Source organism: Atractosteus spatula, chromosome 2 (genome assembly GCF_055471065.1).
Source record: "Atractosteus spatula isolate fAtrSpa1 chromosome 2, fAtrSpa1.hap1, whole genome shotgun sequence".
NCBI classification, from domain to species: domain Eukaryota; kingdom Metazoa; phylum Chordata; class Actinopteri; order Semionotiformes; family Lepisosteidae; genus Atractosteus; species Atractosteus spatula.
Genome location: NC_142707.1, coordinates 6,845,164 through 6,862,116, shown reverse-complemented (window position 1 = coordinate 6,862,116; position 16,953 = coordinate 6,845,164). Strand labels below are relative to the sequence as shown.

The window sequence follows — 16,953 nt, the reverse complement described above, 5'->3', positions numbered from 1 at the left end:
CACGATCAGCTGGGAATGAGGTCATCATCGCCGAGTTGCGGCCGCAGAACCGCGTTATTGAAATGCTACTCAGGCGCTGTGAACTCAAAGAGTACCATCGAATTCTGAGAGAGAAAATGGTTTCAATAGTTCTACTCTGGCTGAATCTTTGAACGTCGCCGAAAGGAAGATATATCCCCCAGTCATGAAAATAATAGTTTAGAAACCAAGTGTCTTCCCTTAATCCCACTGGATTTTCTAAATAACCTGTCCTTGAACACATTTTGAAGATGTGTTATGTTCTTTTTAAAACAGACCACTTCATTTTTAACAGCTCCCCCTGCAATAATCCCGATCATCCCTTGTTGAAGGATATGAAACTTGAATGTAGTAACCGCGTTTCTCACAAAAACACAATCTGCACCTCCTTAGGTATTGCATCTCGGGAAATTTCCAGATACACCTAAAGCTCAAAGAGGAAGTGTAGATTTTACACGTACAAAGCGTGACTGGGAATGCCACCTGAGGTGCCCAAGGGCTTAACATCACCTTTCCATTTTCTAACTCCTTTACCCAACAGAGTCAAAGGGGAGGTGCAGCCTTTCCCAGAGAGCAATGGGCACAAGCTGGGATACACCCTGACTTGGACACCAGTCCTTTGCAGTACACACACAGTCAGCAGAAGCTAGTGTGTTTTTGGACTGGGGGGGGCCCATGCAAACATTGGAAGAACATACAAATTCCATGCAGACGGGAACCTAGGAAATGAACCCAGGGCCCCAGCACTGTTAGGCAACAAGGTTAACCACTCCCCTGCAACCCCGTAGGAGATAAAGAGGTTCGAAAATGGGTGGATACCTGTAGGAGCTACAAGTGGAAGTGCAGTTTTGTTTTTACAGGTGAATGTACATTTCTTCGCAAATGCAACACATTTTGTGTATCTCTTTTGTGGTGAAAAAAGCGTGTTCCCTCCTATACAGGATGAACAATACTTTGGAATCAGTGGGATGAAAAGTGCAGTATAAATGCAGGGAATTATTTTAACATGCATACATTTCCAAAGAAAAATAATAAAATTCCATTGTATCCAAATAGCCTGTTAGACTGTTCAAAAGTGCCCTGTGGCACTCTTGCAAAGCACTGCACAGTGTCATAATTCAAACGTTAAGGCAAAATGTGCGTTATTCAACAAAAGCCCTTTATTCATCATGTTCATTAATAGAAATGGCACTTTTGGAAACTGGTCAAAGTACAGAAACCCTAATGAATAAGACCATGTGTTAAAATATACACTGAATCTGAAAGAGCACCTCAGAATTTTAGGTTAAAACCATTAAAATCAAATACAATATCAAAACCAAAGGTCAAATGTAAATGATATTGAATCATACAGTCTAGACAAATAGGTTCTGGTGTTTGTGCTCCTGGAGTTTATACTACCAACTGGTGCAATTTTAAGTCCTTCAGGAGACACTACAAAAAACCTGAATTTTATAATGCAAACTTTTCTCTTCTAAAAAGAAAAAGAAATTAGCAGAGTGAAAAAGCCATTCCCATTAACAAAGCTGCGGTTAAATATTGTCTAATGTTTTTATCTTAAACCTTGATGTTCCTTCTTCATTTTGATTGATGCATCAATAATTTAATATTAAAGTATTTAATTTGTTCTACTATTCACAGGCAGATGACAATTCACAATGATCAAATTAACCCCAATGCTTAGTTACCTCTTTTTATAAATCAGACAAGAAACCTAGCAACAGAATAGAGGCTAGAAGATTTAACAAGCCCAGTGCACTGCCTTGTTTCAATTAACAATAGAGATGTCTTCGTCTGTAAACTAGCACACAATTTTAAAACTTTTAACACTGAAGAATGGGAGCTAAGTATGTTAATTTGGCACCACGTCATCCTTTGTAGCTTTTACCCAGAACCTTTAAAACACACAGGTTAAGGACTAGACACAGCTTAAATATTTGCACACCTTGCATCACTCAGCTTTTAATACTGGACTGTAATCCAACCGCAAGTGATGCAAAGCAGGAACATGCGAAGCAAAGCAAAAAAGGAGAATATCACTTTTTAAACTGGACACAGACCATGACCATTCAAACCAAGGGCACAATGAAACCAAATGTCTGTCTGTCTTTGCAGATTGTTCATACCACAAACAGAACCGATCCATCAGAATAGATTTAGTTCCCCATCATTACAAAAGCAAAGAATTTAGAGATTAGGAGATCTTTTAGAAAAAGAATGGTCATGTTTCTTGAGCATCTGCAGCCTTAGCTTAATATTTCACAACAAAAATGTGAAATGTTTAGTTCTTATAAGGTAAAATTTATAATAGGTTTTCAAGTTGAGGCATGTTACAGAAATTCCCGATATAAAATACCAGAAGATTTTAAGTCCTATTGACTACCCTCTCATCTATGGTGATAGTCCACCTTCTGATGACATTTTTCAAGGATCTGACACTCTTTTCCCACATTACCTAGTGACAGGAAAGCCCATCCATTTTGCTATAAATATATAATTTTGCCCTACAGATTTAAATATATCTGGGTGTTCAGGAGCAGTTCAGTTGTAGTAAGAAGTACTAGGTGCGGGACTTCAAGCAACCAATGTTTAGGCTGAACACAACTGCTATTTTACTTCAGTTTTCCACCACCCAGAAAAAGAGTGAGCAAATCTTAACATGAGCTACAAATTCTTAATGTTTTGACATCTTAATGTTTTGCCATCTGTACTGTAGCCAGCTGGCATGTGCTCTTCCACTGAAACCTTGATCATACAGATTAGCTTCATTTCGGGTTCCTCCTTTCTTTTTTTCTGGCCCTCCAGTAAGCCTTTTTTTTGGTTCTGCGGGGTTCTTCCAGAGAGCCAGTGTGTGGTGGAGGCTGCTGGCCATTCATGGATGTTCCTGGCCTGGGGCCGTTGGTGCCACTTGAGCCAGCACAGTGGTGGAAAACAGGCAAAGCTGAGCGATAAGAATCGGCAGGCCCTCTCCAGTCCTGTCTGAAAGGCTGTCTGGGGGCTCCAGGAGGTCGCATCCCACGAGAGGGAGGAGGGCGGGGAAGGAAAGGTGGGTAGGGCTGGTCTCTTTGAATACCAGAGGGGGGGTATGGTGGCCTGAGAACAGAGGACAAAAATAAATAAGAGAATGGGTGGGGTAGGTGTGATATCTTGCCGTTTGGCATTGTGTATTTGGCAGGGCCCTAGGCTGAAACACAACAGCTGAGATTTGGGAAATAATTGAGGGCAAACTAAGCACTACACCATGTACAGTATGTACACATTAAAAATGGCAGCCTCAAAGTCAATTAAACGTTTTGTATTCCAAACCAGATGGATCAGGAGTTTGACATATGTAGGCAATAGACAAAGCAATTATTTTAACAAGATCACACATTTTCTGATTACATCTGTGAAAAAGCTACTACACATTAATAATAATAATAATAATTGCTTACACTTATATAGCGCATTTCTGGACACTCCACTCAAGGCACTGCACATTCAGCACTGCACCACATTAGAAAGACTTATCATACCGACAAGATTTGTAGGGCCCCAGCAGAGATTCCCGTCCACAGTGGGGTGCAGGCCTACTGAATGGTGTAACACTCTGCACCTGACTTGCACTTCCTCTGACCGGCTCTTGCTCTGCCACCTCCATGCCTGCATTGCTGTAGGAACAGAGAGACACTCGGTATGCATTGAAGGAACAAACCCATGCCCCCACAGAAAAGAGAACCCCTTGAGTTATACTTAGTATGTCTGCACAAGAGATCCCACTCTGATATGCAATTAATCATTTTCAAACCTTACAAAATTCCTCGGTAGATGAATCAATGTTCCTTAAATCCGTCATTTTTATGTGGGAAAGCATTAGTAGTAATATTCCTTATAAACCACTATTTGTGCACCTTAAACCTTTATGATCCAATCAGAAAATGCATTTCAGTTGCCAAGTAAATTTAAAAGCATTTCAAGCAACTATTGCACAGGAAGAAACAGTGACATGAAGGCACAACACTGATCTCGGAATCTCACCTTCTTTTTGGACCATGGCGAAGATCTTCGATGTAGTTCTCTCTTTCTATGGAGTGACCCCGGGACTTGTTGAACACTAAAGACAACACCTGTGTTAAAAGATCCATCTAGTATCTCAGAAGGGCCTTTCCAGAAGAACTTAAGAATTACGACTTCAATGAAAAAACAGTACAGTACTTAACATATCAAAAGGAGATTCGAATAATCAAAAAGAAACATGATTTTTAACACCATCTACTCACATTGCATGGCTTTTTTGGGATTTACCCCATCCACATCAATGAGGTACCTGAACATGAAAGATTAAAAGACTTAAAAGATTTGGTGGCTAGAAATCCCTTGTGTACATTTCATAAATACAGACAGTAGAGAACAACAAAGTACCCAACACTGAAAATGTAAACTACACAGCAAATGAGACCAGAAGTTTAAGTACTTTTCACATATGTGGAAAGGTAAAACTACATGTTAAAAAATGTTGATCTAGAATGTTTTGTTGCCTTGATTGTTGCTATATATTAACACTGGGTGTGACATTAATCATCTCTAACCCCAACCTTGGAGAGCCCCAAATTCCTAAAGATCAAGGGATAAAGGTCAAGTGAATCTCGACTAATAACTTAGAAAATTACAGAAAACAGAAGTGTTGATCAAGTTGAATTTCCTTTGGCTTAGTTTACTGTACTGTCCCCATTATACTTATATGGTAAAATGCATACTGAAGACTACATGACAAACAAGCCACTGGTATTATCAGAAAAAAATATTTAGAAAATTTCCAACCAGAGCAAGTTTGTCAAAAACTATGTTTTGCAAATGCAGTTTAGAGAAATTATTTTGAAGCATGTTTCTGGGGAAGTGCTGATTCCAACACATTTATCAGCAAAAGCCTGAGAGGCGTTCTGGCCAATGTGTGTCAAGGGCCTTCACTTTCAAGTGGTACAGCATGTTGCTTAAAGCATTCAACAGATTTTTAACCACTTCTTCCAATTCAGGGTCACAGGGAAGAATAGAGTCTCCAAGCAAACGGCACACGTGACAAAACACACATTCACACCTAGGTTCCATTTTCCAATTAAGCCAACTAACCTGGACTTTTGTGTTTAGCGCCCTAGGGAATTTTGCATGCTGCACCATGATGCTACAGCAGCCATAGTGCACCAGTACACTCACCACACACCAGACATCAGTGGGGAGGAGAACAGAGTAATGAAGCCAATTCATAGATGGGGATTATTAGGAGGCCATGATTGGTAAAGGTCAATGGCAAATTTGGCCAGGATGCTGGGGTTACCCTACTCTTTTCAAGAAACACCCTGGGATTTTTAATGACCACAGAGGGTCAGGACTTCAGTTTTATGTCTCATCCAAAGGGTGGCGCCTTTTTGACCGTATAGTGTCCCCGTCACTATACTGGGGCATTAGGACACACACAGACCACAGGGTGAACGCCCCCTGCTGGCCCCACTAAGACCCCTTCCAACAGCAACCTTAGTGTTTCCCAGGAGGTCTCCCATCCAGGTACTGACCAGGCTCACACCTGCTTAGCTTTAGTGGGTTGCCAGGTGTGAGTTGCAGGGTGATATGGCTGCTGGCTAAATAAAGCATTCTCTCCCTCCTCACACTCTAGACTGTCAGTCTCACATTACCTCTGGCCCACACACTTTAGCAAAACTCCCATGGAGAGCACGTTCCTTTATAAGGTTTGTTAAACATACCTGCACACAAGATAACCTGTCCGATTTAATCCATGGGTACAATGCACTCCAATCAGCTTGTCTAAATAGGAAAAAAAAAAAACTTGCCAAGCACCATACCAACTGTAAATGCTCAAAGTTGGACTCAGTTAACTACATGCATATTCTGCAATGTAACCTGTACATGATACAGCTTCTCAAAGTACTGGGACTGTAAAGTCAATTTTTCCTTTATGGTCAGGACATGTATTTGTGATCATGAGATCAACATGAATGATACAGAGCTCTTCAGATTTGTTCATGCACAGATGAAGCAAGAATAAAAATGATGACACAGCAGAATGAGTTCTGGATTGGATGATGTCTCATTTAAAAAATTCAAAATATGACTACAGTATTACATTATAACACTGCAAAGAGCAACTTCAATTATCATAAGTACCTATTTAAAAAATAATTGTTTGTGTCCCTGCATTTGGAGGGCACTGTACATGAATATACTTAATACTAAATTTAAATAGTGCCAGAAAAACAGTTTATGAACAGACAATCTAAAGCTTACCACATTATTATTTGAAGTGGGAGAAAGTTAGGAAGACTTGTTTGATTTTAAATTAACCTTGTTTTTTAACATTGTACATAATATGTTTTTTTATAACCAAAACTGTGGAAAAAATGAATAAAGCCCCTAAACATTAATAAAGCCCCCTGGTGTTGACTTTCTCTATCAGCATTTTTAGTATTTCTGAAAAAATCTTATAAATTAGATATAATTACTGTTGGACCTTCTGTTCCTAACTCTACGTCGCCCTGGCACACAGTAACGTAAGTATTTACAGCACACTTGTAGGTATAGCTCGGTGAAGAGACTCACCATTGTGTTCATTCTCCTGCAGAAATTTATTCACAGCCCTTTTAAAACTAAGGATAGTTTTGTCACTCGGCACTTCATGCCCTGCAGTGAAGATCTTCACGTAATGTAAACTCTCTGGCAAGTCCTTGGAATGGGAATAAAAGAAAAACAAATGACTCTCAGTACCTATTACTGTGAGTCAGAAGACCATTAATACAATTTATTGAAATTTATTTAAAGCTAGTTATTGCTAATTTACAGTTTGACCACCAAATTGTTTTCAGAAAACTGAAGAAGCCTAGTGACTTTTTGCTAAACGTCTGAGGGAGTTAAGCCCTAGAATTACTGTCTAGTGCTTTTGAGTCATTGATTAAATTAGGGATTTGTGAAGGTGTTAAGAGTTCTTCAAGTAGTGTTTTTAAGAGGTTCTACATCAACACCAGATGAAACTTGTGTCCCAGGGAGTTTCTAAACAGGCTCACTCACCTCTGGCTTGTAGTAGCGTGTGGTGAAGGTGAGGTCAATGATGAGGCCCAGCTCCTGATTCTCCTCCTGCAGCCGCTGAACCAGGTCAAATGGGCCAAAGTATTGAGAGGGCTGCAGCCTACTCTCAAAAGACTGGCAAATATCGACAGAGAACGACAGGACACACTTTAAAAGACTACACATTTCACTGAGGGGAAGTTATGTTACAACCATGCATTTCACAAGTAAGACCTCATTTAGAATGTTGTGCACGCATCTGGTCACCAAGTCACACAAAAAAAAAAAGATTACGCTGCTCTTGAATAGGTCTGGAGAAATCAAGACTCAAAACCAACTCTTCTTTTCCCATGAAGAGTATGAGGTGACCCAATTCAAGCATTCAAAATCCTCAAAGGCACTGAAAAGCTAACCAGAGGTCCATAATGGACATCTTTAAAGCCAACGAAATCAACAGTGAAACACTAACCAATAGAGACAAATGGAAACAGAAGTACACTTAAAACTGGCAGCAGGGGCCTCAAAGGTTTGTGGGAGTCTTGAAGAAACTACCTAGCCAAGATAAAGCCGATACCTCAACTTCTTCCAGGATGATCCCAGGATCAATTAGATATCAGATGGCTTAAAGTAAGGAGCCTTTTCATTGATAACCACTAATTGAAACATGACTTACAAAGCATCTTATGACATTGTCTATTTGGCTAAACATCTGTCATTATGACAATCAATAACTATAGGACAATTTTATACATTAAAGTGCACAGATACTTCATCTTCCCACTGGAACCTCTGCAGTGATGAAGAATGACAATGATGAACTGATCATACATACAAACTGGGGACAACCAAATATTACTGTTCAACACAGTACAAACGTTACCGTACCTTAAGCACTATTGAACCATTGTAATTAATTCAAAGAACTGTTTATTAACAACCCCCAAAAGTGAGATAGGAACTAGTAAGGTAACCTTACCCGTTTCAGGGGGACCTTAAAAGCAATGAACCGTGTGCCTGGAATTCTCTTCCCCAAAGCCTGGTAATTTGTCCATCTGAAACAAAGTAAAAACACCCATCTTTAAACCTGAAACGTTTTACTCTTCCCCATGGGCTAATCCGCTACTGAGAATGAAGGCACTATGATATCCCTGGGTTTTATGGACACTGTCGATTATCCGTGTCTGATTTGACCTGTGTCAACAGCAATGAAGTTCATTTTGCTGTTTCTTGAGCCTGAAAAGGTTCCTATATATTTCAGGTCCATGGTGGTCACCATATTAATGAGGGTGACAATTAGCGTCGTAATTAAAATCGTAAAGCAGTAAATCACGTGACCATGCACCGCACAGTGAGTAAAATCAATCATTAAATGCATATTAATTAATCAAGATCATCCAGCATTACTTATTAGCCAGCCAAATCATCAAAGGCATACAAGTATGCAGCACATGTAACTGCGAGTCTCTACCCAAATTCCTAACTACATCAATCATCTAATTATTGGATTCATTAGACCAATTAAATCCCTTTCGCCAGTTCTTTCGGAGTTGGAGATATAAAAGAGGGATGCACCGGTACGACCGCTGAACTATATAGTTAATGATTCTCTCCACATACCTGTCCGGGATTTTATTCGCCATGTTAGGCTTGTTCCTGTGATATCGCCTGCATGGATTTAAAAAGGCGCCTCTTCCTTGGCACGCCGCACGGGACTTCGCCACTTTGTCTCGCTGCTGTGATCTCCACCTCGGGCTTTCAATCACTGCTAATCGCAGGCTGAGGCAGGCCTTGCTGCTGTTTAAACTGAAACTAAAAACTGTAGTGCAGTGCAAGCCATGCGGTAGTCCGGCTTTAATTTGCGTACCGAGAGAAAGCATTAGTTGTATGCATACCAGAAGCGAAGGAAAAGCCGCAGTTAGTTATGAAATGCAAAATAGAAGAACCTGAAGATCTTGAAATATTGTAGGCATCAAATGCGTACAAAGACATGTTCCTTATAAACGACCTCTAAACTGCATGCGACCCTAAATCGCTTATCTTTTTTTTTAATACAACCGCATATTTTGAAAGCTTTCACCTCGTGCCGGCAGATGACGAATACAAGTTCCCAAACGAGCTTCCGTTTCCGTCCACCCCAGCAACGCCGAGCTTGCGCAGTAGCAACATGTAAAGACTCCATTTCCCAGCTATAGTCACGGTATAGAAATAATAGTACCCTGCTGAAATATTCGGTACGAATTGGAATTTAATATTAAGTTACGGCTTAAAAACTTGAAGTGGTATTCGAAGGCAATTTTCAAGTCAAATCGTTCTTGGATTACAAAATGCATGCTGCAGCGTACATCATTTTATGTGAGATGACGTCTGAAATTCAGAAACTGGACTTGATTACAAATTCTATTAAAATGCTGATACCTAAAAGTAAAATTAAGAATGTGCCTTGTTTAAAATACAAATAATAATTTTATCCGCAATTAAGAGACACGGAAGACACGGGTGTTTGTTTTTACTTTGTATTTGAACAAGAAAAGGAAACAATAAAAACGACTACATATAATCAAAAACATCGTTAGGGGTTCATATTATAATACAAATACCCTTTAAGAAAAACGTTAAAAAAGTAAACAAAGATCAGGTCAGCACAGCAAATACGCCTTTACAGAAGACACGGGTCTTGATTTTACGACCAAGAATTGAAGCCATTGATGGTCTGCGTATCGTTTTCATGTTTTACTTACAATACTGAATGTGGCCTGTCAGGGGACGCCAAAGCTCAAAACACTCGATACGTCGCAGCATGTCGAGTACTTGCTGTACCCTGGGGTACTTTTTACTCTTTCACAATACTGGGATGCATGTATATTTATCTTGAACACACCCAAAGGAAATGTACAGGTACAAATTAGTCAGGACACCACTGAACATATTTGCATAAGGTAATTCCACAGTGGTCTTTCAGGGGGTAAAATCTGTATGAACTTGGACAGGATATCAATACTGTATAAATGCTATCTCTGGGACTTGCCATATTGTCATTCTGTCCAATACCACGTGTCATAACTGTCATATGAAGCAGCACATTTAAAAAAAAAATGCATTCATGAACATTTAACTTAGTTGTGGGAGGATGACATTTCCTGATGCCCTTATCATTAAACAACAAATTTAAAAATGCACATTAAGTAGAGTCCACAATTAACTAAAATACAATTCTCAATTTCCTGTGATTCCTGATTCAGTTTTCACATTTTTAATCTCTCTTGTAATGCAATTAAAAGCCCCCCCACAAAAGCACAAAACATAGCAAGAAAACCTGTATGAAATGTTATTAATTAATTGTTTTGACAGCATAAGTCTGTAAAATGTTTAACACTAAACATAAAATTCTTACAATTAAAATGTTCAGCTGTGTGCTTGTAATTGGCAATTTCCAATGGAAGAAAACACAAGGTTCTTGGGATTTCAACACAGGTGTATTTACTAGAATGAACAGGGATAAGTGCGTAAGCAAATCAAGAAACTTACATAAGGGGGAAATAAGGGAGAACGGCAATTTCCTTATAAGGCTATCCTGCAGGAGGGAGTGGTTGCTAATTTAAAATGCTTCACAGCGCTTAGGTAAGTATATGATTCAGAAGTGTAAAGAGTCCTTTTCTTTCTTTATGGGAAGCTTGCTCAATAGATCTCAGCCTCTTCTCTTCCTGGAACTGGTAGATGCATCTTCCAGTACTTGGAGGTCTCTTTAGCTTGAGAGTTCAATGTAAGTCTATACTTGTGTTCGTTTTTAAGATCACGGGGATATCTGATCAGTGGATTTCCCATAAGCTGCCATCCAGGTTTAGTTCTTAATTCCTCCCAGTTGCTGAGCTCCTCTTCAATGCCATTCTTACGGACAAGGAAGCCCCTAACCTGTAACAAGGCTGTTTTGGTTTCTGTGACAAAATTTGATCCCGGAGTGGATTTGGGCATACGAAATGGGGCGCGTCGAGACACAAAGAGACTCCACAAGATCCTTTCTCGACTGGGATTCCAGGTGGACATTCACAATGACCTGTCTGCAAATGAGATCCAGCAAGTATTTAAAACAGGTAGGCCCAAGTTGTGTGATTTAATGTCTTGCATGTCTTTATGGTGCTCCATGTAAGCGATGTACCAGCTCTTGTAAAAACAGTGCTTACTACCATGTATTTATATACATTCATCACTATATTCATTACAGTATGTAATGCAGTATATGTTTGTACACAGCAAGTTCTGCCGGTGTGATTTATTGAGTTAACACCACACACTGAAACACATTGAAACTGCAGGGTTGAATTTCAGTACACAAATCTGCTCTCTTAAACTGTTAATTGGCAATGTATTTATTTAATTGTTATTGCCTAGAGCCATGCAATACAAACAATCAATGTATAAAATGTGTTTATCAATTAAAATGTGATAAAAATGTGCCCCCAGGTGTAAAACCAACAGATCCAGGATATGTTTCATTCCCACTGCATTTACACTCTTAAACAATGCAAAGTATCTACCTTGTCTCTTGTTTCTTTTCTGCTGTAGCACTACTGTATTCTTTTCTCCTTTTGGTGATGTTTATTTGTCACTGTGTTGTGTTTAACTGTGCTGTAAAACAAATTTCTCCTAGGGGACAATAAAGCTTGAATTGAATTGAAACAAGGATCATAAGAGCTTTGCAAAAAGAGCTCAGCAGAACCCACAGTCATGAAGACAGGTATTAAGAACACGTCATACACCCTTCGGGTTTCATATTGTGACCAAGCATGCAGTAATCCGACAGAGCTTTTGTCTGGATGTAATGTGAAGGCATGATAAATAAATCTGCAGTTGCAGTTATATTAATGTGCACTGTCTCGGCTTTTCCCACCAGATGTATATTTCCGCATCTGTTCACATGGGCAGACAATTTGGCACCTCTGTTTAGTAAACCTGCAGACAGAATTCCCAGACCTTCAATTTAAGTCAGACAGATTTTAAAGGAAGCAGTGATAATTGACATTGTCATAAATCACCTGACTTCAACTAGGTCATAGTATATTACACAAGGAGGCTGCCCCAGCTGATAGAAGCCATAAAACATTACTGCTTAAAAGAGAAAAACCTTTGGTCCCAGTTTTGATGAAACATGAAAACAGGTAAAACTCTGAAAAAACTAAGAAAAAGAAGGATGGTATTTTTTCTGTGCTTTCTACTCAATTCCTCCATTATGTGTTCTTTGTGTAATCTGCTTTATTAAAATGATTTTTAAAAATAAGATGTAGCACGGTGATGCAGTGATTTTGCACTGCTGCCTCACAGTGCTGGGGCCCTGGGTTCAATTCCTAGGGTGCTATCTGCATGGAGATTGTATGTTCTCCCCTGGCTTGAGTGGGCTTCCTCTGGGTGCTCTTGTTTCCTCCCACTGCCCAAGGACAGGTTGATTGGCTTCTGGGAAAACTGGTCCCGATGTGAGTTTGTGTTTGTCTGTCCTACGATTGTGTGGTGTCCCATCCAGGGTCCTTCTTTGTGCCCATTTCTTCCTGGGACGGGCTTAGGTCCCAGCACGAGCCTGTATCGGATAAAGCAGTTAGAAAATGATGGACGGATAGATTTTGCAAAGAAAACAATCACAAAAGAGCAAGAGACCAACAGGGAAATATCCAGAAAAATGCCAGTCATGCAAACCTTCCATTTCCTTTCTCCTTTTCTTCCGTTTCCCTCCCCAGCAAGCACAGAGCCAGTCGACAAGTGTTTCGTGGGGGTCTTATCTAGTCACGGAGAGGAAGGTCTAATTTTTGGGGCAGATGGGGCTGCAGTGAGGTTAGCAGATATTTTTGGATGGTTTGGAAATCCTGTCATGGCTGAGAAAACTAAGGTCTTCTTTGTGCAGGTAGGTCATGTCCGTTCTCTGTATTTTAACTTTTACAGTTTTAACTGTCCAGGCCACAGAGTTTCATTTCTTCCATAAAATAATTCCAGATGCAGATTTTTCCACATTTCTTCCCAGGAGAGGTTCTTTAAGACCTCAGGGATTGTGAAATGTAAAAGAGATCTGAGTTTATTAATCTTGTGACATTCCTTCATGATACGAAAATAAAATCTATATTAATCAGTGCCACAAAGATCATCTTGACTACTTGTTCAGGTTAGAATTAGGCTGGAAACATGCTCAATCAAACATTTAACCTAAGATACTCCTAGGTATTCTTAGATACTTCTCTTCGAAATTCTCTGACAAAACCAGTCTGCTCTGTTTTTTTTTATCAAAAGCTATGCTCCAGAAATTCTTACAATGTGTCTTGGGAATGTACGAGAACCTGACTGAAAATTATCATTTCTTGTTGCAAAAAAACTAATTGTATAAAGCCAAGCATGTGTAACTAAACAGAAGAGCTAACATTCTACTGCAAAAAGTCTTCTGTACTTGAATTTGAATGTTAAAGATGAAGAGTTAATGGAAAGACCTAAGTCAGGGTGAAAATAACTCTCCTCCTAGCATATCTGTACTGGGGTATTGACTTTGCAAACAAAATGGACATGTCTTTCAACATTTTTGAGAGTGCCACACAGTTGTGAAGAAAGAGGTCTTTGCTAATCATAGAGCCATAGCATTGGCTTGTGTTTCTCTGTTTTTCGCAGGCTTGTCGTGGGACCGATCTGGATAGTGGGGTGGAACTCCAGACAGACTCGCCAGAGCTCAGCCAGGAAGAAGATAGCTTCTCTCACTGCCACGCCATCCCCATCAACTGCGCCGTCACGTTCGCTACTTCACCAGGTAAGACCCAGTCACACGGAAAAGTCAGCCACCAAGAACAAGCTGAACGCGTTATTGAAGCTAAAGTACCGGATCACCCAGAATGAAAGATGGTGGAACAGGGAGACTGATACACCTTCTTGGCTTTAACAAAGGGAACACAAGGTAAGCAGTCTTAGCCTTCTAGACATTTTAGGACAACAAGTAATGAATACAAAAATGTTCAAATAAAAGTGCTGGACCTTTGATTTAATAAGAGAAGCCATGGAAGAATGAGAATTCAGCTCATTTTACTGGCAAGAAAGCACGTTATAGTGGCTTTTAGAATGACTGGGAGAGTGACCGATCAACAGGGCCAGAAGTCTTAAACACAGCTGTGGTCTGTCATCGGCAGGGTACTCGGCTTTCCTTCACCCCTTGGGCTCGGTGTTCATCCAGACACTCTGCGACCTCCTGGAAGAGGAGGGTGGGAAGAACTTGGAGATCAACCAGCTCCTCACCCGTCTCAACTACCGTGTGGCCTATAACTTTGAAGCCAGGGGGAGGGACCTGGGTGGGAAGAAGGTCATGCCCTGCTTTGTCACCCGACTCACCCGAGAGGTCTTCCCGTTCGCTGACAGAGCCCAGCACCCACAGTAAGACCTGTCCCCAGCCTCCCCGCTCACAGCCTCGCTTGACGAGGCCCCGTTGCCATCCAGCTCCTGCAGCTGGTCCATGGCGAAGCTGCTGAGGGCTTATGTAGTTGGTGCAGTCGGACCAAGGTCTGGGCTGTGTCACAAATGTCAGATGTTGCCCTACACCCTGGACTCCTGACTCTATGCCCTTGTCCCGTATGCTTTAAAGTGAGGCATTTGAGTTTCCACATCCTGTGAATGGGTCTAAAAAAACTGGGCACTGCTTGTCTAGCTTGTGGCACTGGAGGGTATACAGATATGGTGCTCCCCAAATGTCCTGGTTTTTGGTCCCTAAATTATAATTTTTTATTTTTAGTAGGTATACTGTATATGTTTCATGTTAAAATAAGATCTCTACAACAGTTATTTCCTTTGCTTTATCAAGTGTCTTCTTGAATTATTCCTGTTTCAGAACACTGCTAGCTCTCTAATTTAATCTTGTAACTAGTGGTGAAAGTCATTGATATTGTACTTATATAGAGCCCTGAGGTAAGGAATTGAACAGGATTGACAGCAGGATACCTGCTATGTGATGCCATGCAATGCACACGGTGGAACAGATATAAACACAGCAGCATCTGGTTGTGGGGTCTTGCTTTCTAGGATTGTTCTCGTGATTCTTAATTTATTTGGCTAATGCATTTATCCAAAACAACTCGCTACTGTTACAATGACCAGTTTTCTTTATATGCAGATTTTTGGTTCACACATGAATTTGAGCCCACAGCCTTCTACACATTTAGCCACCTAGTTACTGAGCATAAGTAACTGAGCTTTGGTTTCTTTGAATGACATTTAGGGAATTATAAGTTACAGGTGCAATTATAAGAACAGCTAAGTGGTTGTTTTGCATCATGTTCCATTTTATAGTTAAAAAAATAGTCCAACTTCTCAGTATTTGATTAAAGTTTAGCCATTGAAAATAGGTTTTAAATAAATACGGTTTATTTTTGCATTGCAAGACAATAATATACATGAAATGTTTTGAAATTGATTCAAAAAGGAACGTTAAATAATGCCACAAATGTGACAATGCAACTCCTTTGATTGTTATATTTCTGCTTTGATTGATCAGCGCTCTCCGCATGCCTGAGGAATATTAATTTACAGACCTTTAATTGAGAAAATAATTTAATTCTTCAGAATATATTGCAGTACTATATGCTATCTAACAATTTAATAATTATTTAAAATGTATGGATTTAATTAAAAAAATAATACTTTGATTTAAATTGCACACTTTGTTGTGCTGCAGGCTTCTTCACCAAGTTATTGTAAATTTGTTCTTAAGTTATTAACCTGGTTAAATGAATTAAATTAAAAAGAACATCTTCACCTCCTTCTGCGTATATTCTTTCTACTGTAAATTTATCTTTTTGAAACTTCTCACCTACTTATTTGTCCCCACCAAGAGAATGGACTTTCTGTATTGTCACATACTAGACAGTTTAACACGTTTTCTCAAGAAATGCATCAAGCATAGATAGACAAATGCGTCTGTCATCACCTCTGTGGGATTTGCCCTCCAGCTCCCATCAGGTGTTACTCATTTAAAAGGATCTGGCTGTGCAGGTAGAACACCTGGCCTCACAAAAACTGAGGTTACTAACATCTTGAGAAAAATAGAGAAAGGGAAACCCGGACACGGTTGTTTAATCTTTAGTGAAATGACCCGGACACCAAACTTGTGACACCTGAATGAATTTACTGTGTACTAAAAAAAATACTGGAAGTAAAACTATGCGTGCCAATTTTGTGTTCACATTAAACAAAAGACAAAAAATATTTTCTGTCTTTGACAGCTATGAGCGTCAGGAGTGTGGAACCTATCTGACTTCCTAAAAAGCAGCCTCTTTTTTTGGGACGACACTCATTTAAATCTGTTTTATGAAATTCCCACGTGAACCTAAATTTGATTTAAATTGTTGAACAGAAAATATTACCGAGAACCGCACCGAAGTCCCGTGAAGTGAACATCATTTTATATAAACTTGCTACATGTTTTTAAACCACGAACGTGTCATTTATAAATGAACTACGATCATGAGGGTTATACATATAGAAAACGTTGCATCTTATCAGTCTATTTTACTGAGCAAGAAGCCTGTTGTGGTTTACTAAACATACGAAAAAATCATGTGGCTCTTTTATGTCAATACTGTGCTTTAGATAAAACTGTACCTTGGCCTCTTAACACTGCCCTCTCTGAAAAGGGTAATAAAAGGGTAATAAGGAAATACGGAATATCAAAGGTTCAACTCCCTTATCCTATTTTATAATTTTGTTTTCTTTTGTTAGACTTATCCTAATAATAATACATTTTTCTGAAAGACTTTTCTAGTCTGTGACAGATCACAAAACTACTGAAATAACCACAAGTGAAATTTTGAAAAAGAAAATCTTTAGGGGGAAAAACAACTTTTTAAATAAAACGTGTAGTACGCGTTGCTGAAATACAAA

The 16,953-nt window shown here is 39.6% G+C and overlaps 2 protein-coding genes across 4 annotated transcripts; one reads left to right on the top strand and one right to left on the bottom strand.

Moving 5' to 3' along the window:
- Nucleotides 1-1,156: 1,156 nt before the first annotated feature.
- Nucleotides 1,157-9,210, bottom strand: dusp11 (dual specificity phosphatase 11 (RNA/RNP complex 1-interacting)). The gene is made up of 9 exons (XM_088929938.1): nucleotides 8,686-9,210; nucleotides 8,045-8,120; nucleotides 7,072-7,203; nucleotides 6,607-6,730; nucleotides 5,754-5,814; nucleotides 4,278-4,324; nucleotides 4,036-4,111; nucleotides 3,534-3,668; nucleotides 1,157-3,111 (listed from the first exon to the last, which is right to left on the bottom strand). Exons 1-9 carry the CDS (start codon nucleotides 8,943-8,945, stop codon nucleotides 2,784-2,786), a joined length of 1,239 nt encoding a protein of 412 aa, XP_088786064.1. The 5' UTR covers nucleotides 8,946-9,210; the 3' UTR covers nucleotides 1,157-2,783.
- On the top strand, nucleotides 8,606-15,831 carry LOC148839090 (caspase-7-like). 3 transcript variants are annotated; one of them, XM_088929951.1, is made up of 4 exons: nucleotides 8,606-11,156; nucleotides 12,792-12,955; nucleotides 13,705-13,840; nucleotides 14,214-15,831. In XM_088929951.1, exons 1-4 carry the CDS (start codon nucleotides 10,946-10,948, stop codon nucleotides 14,456-14,458), a joined length of 756 nt encoding a protein of 251 aa, XP_088786077.1. In that variant the 5' UTR covers nucleotides 8,606-10,945; the 3' UTR covers nucleotides 14,459-15,831. The 3 variants fall into 3 exon arrangements, with proteins under 3 accessions (XP_088786077.1, XP_088786095.1, XP_088786086.1); XM_088929960.1 differs by lacking the exon at nucleotides 8,606-11,156 and adding an exon at nucleotides 11,718-11,800; XM_088929969.1 differs by lacking the exon at nucleotides 12,792-12,955 and having other exon boundaries at nucleotides 10,961-11,156.
- Nucleotides 15,832-16,953: the final 1,122 nt, after the last annotated feature.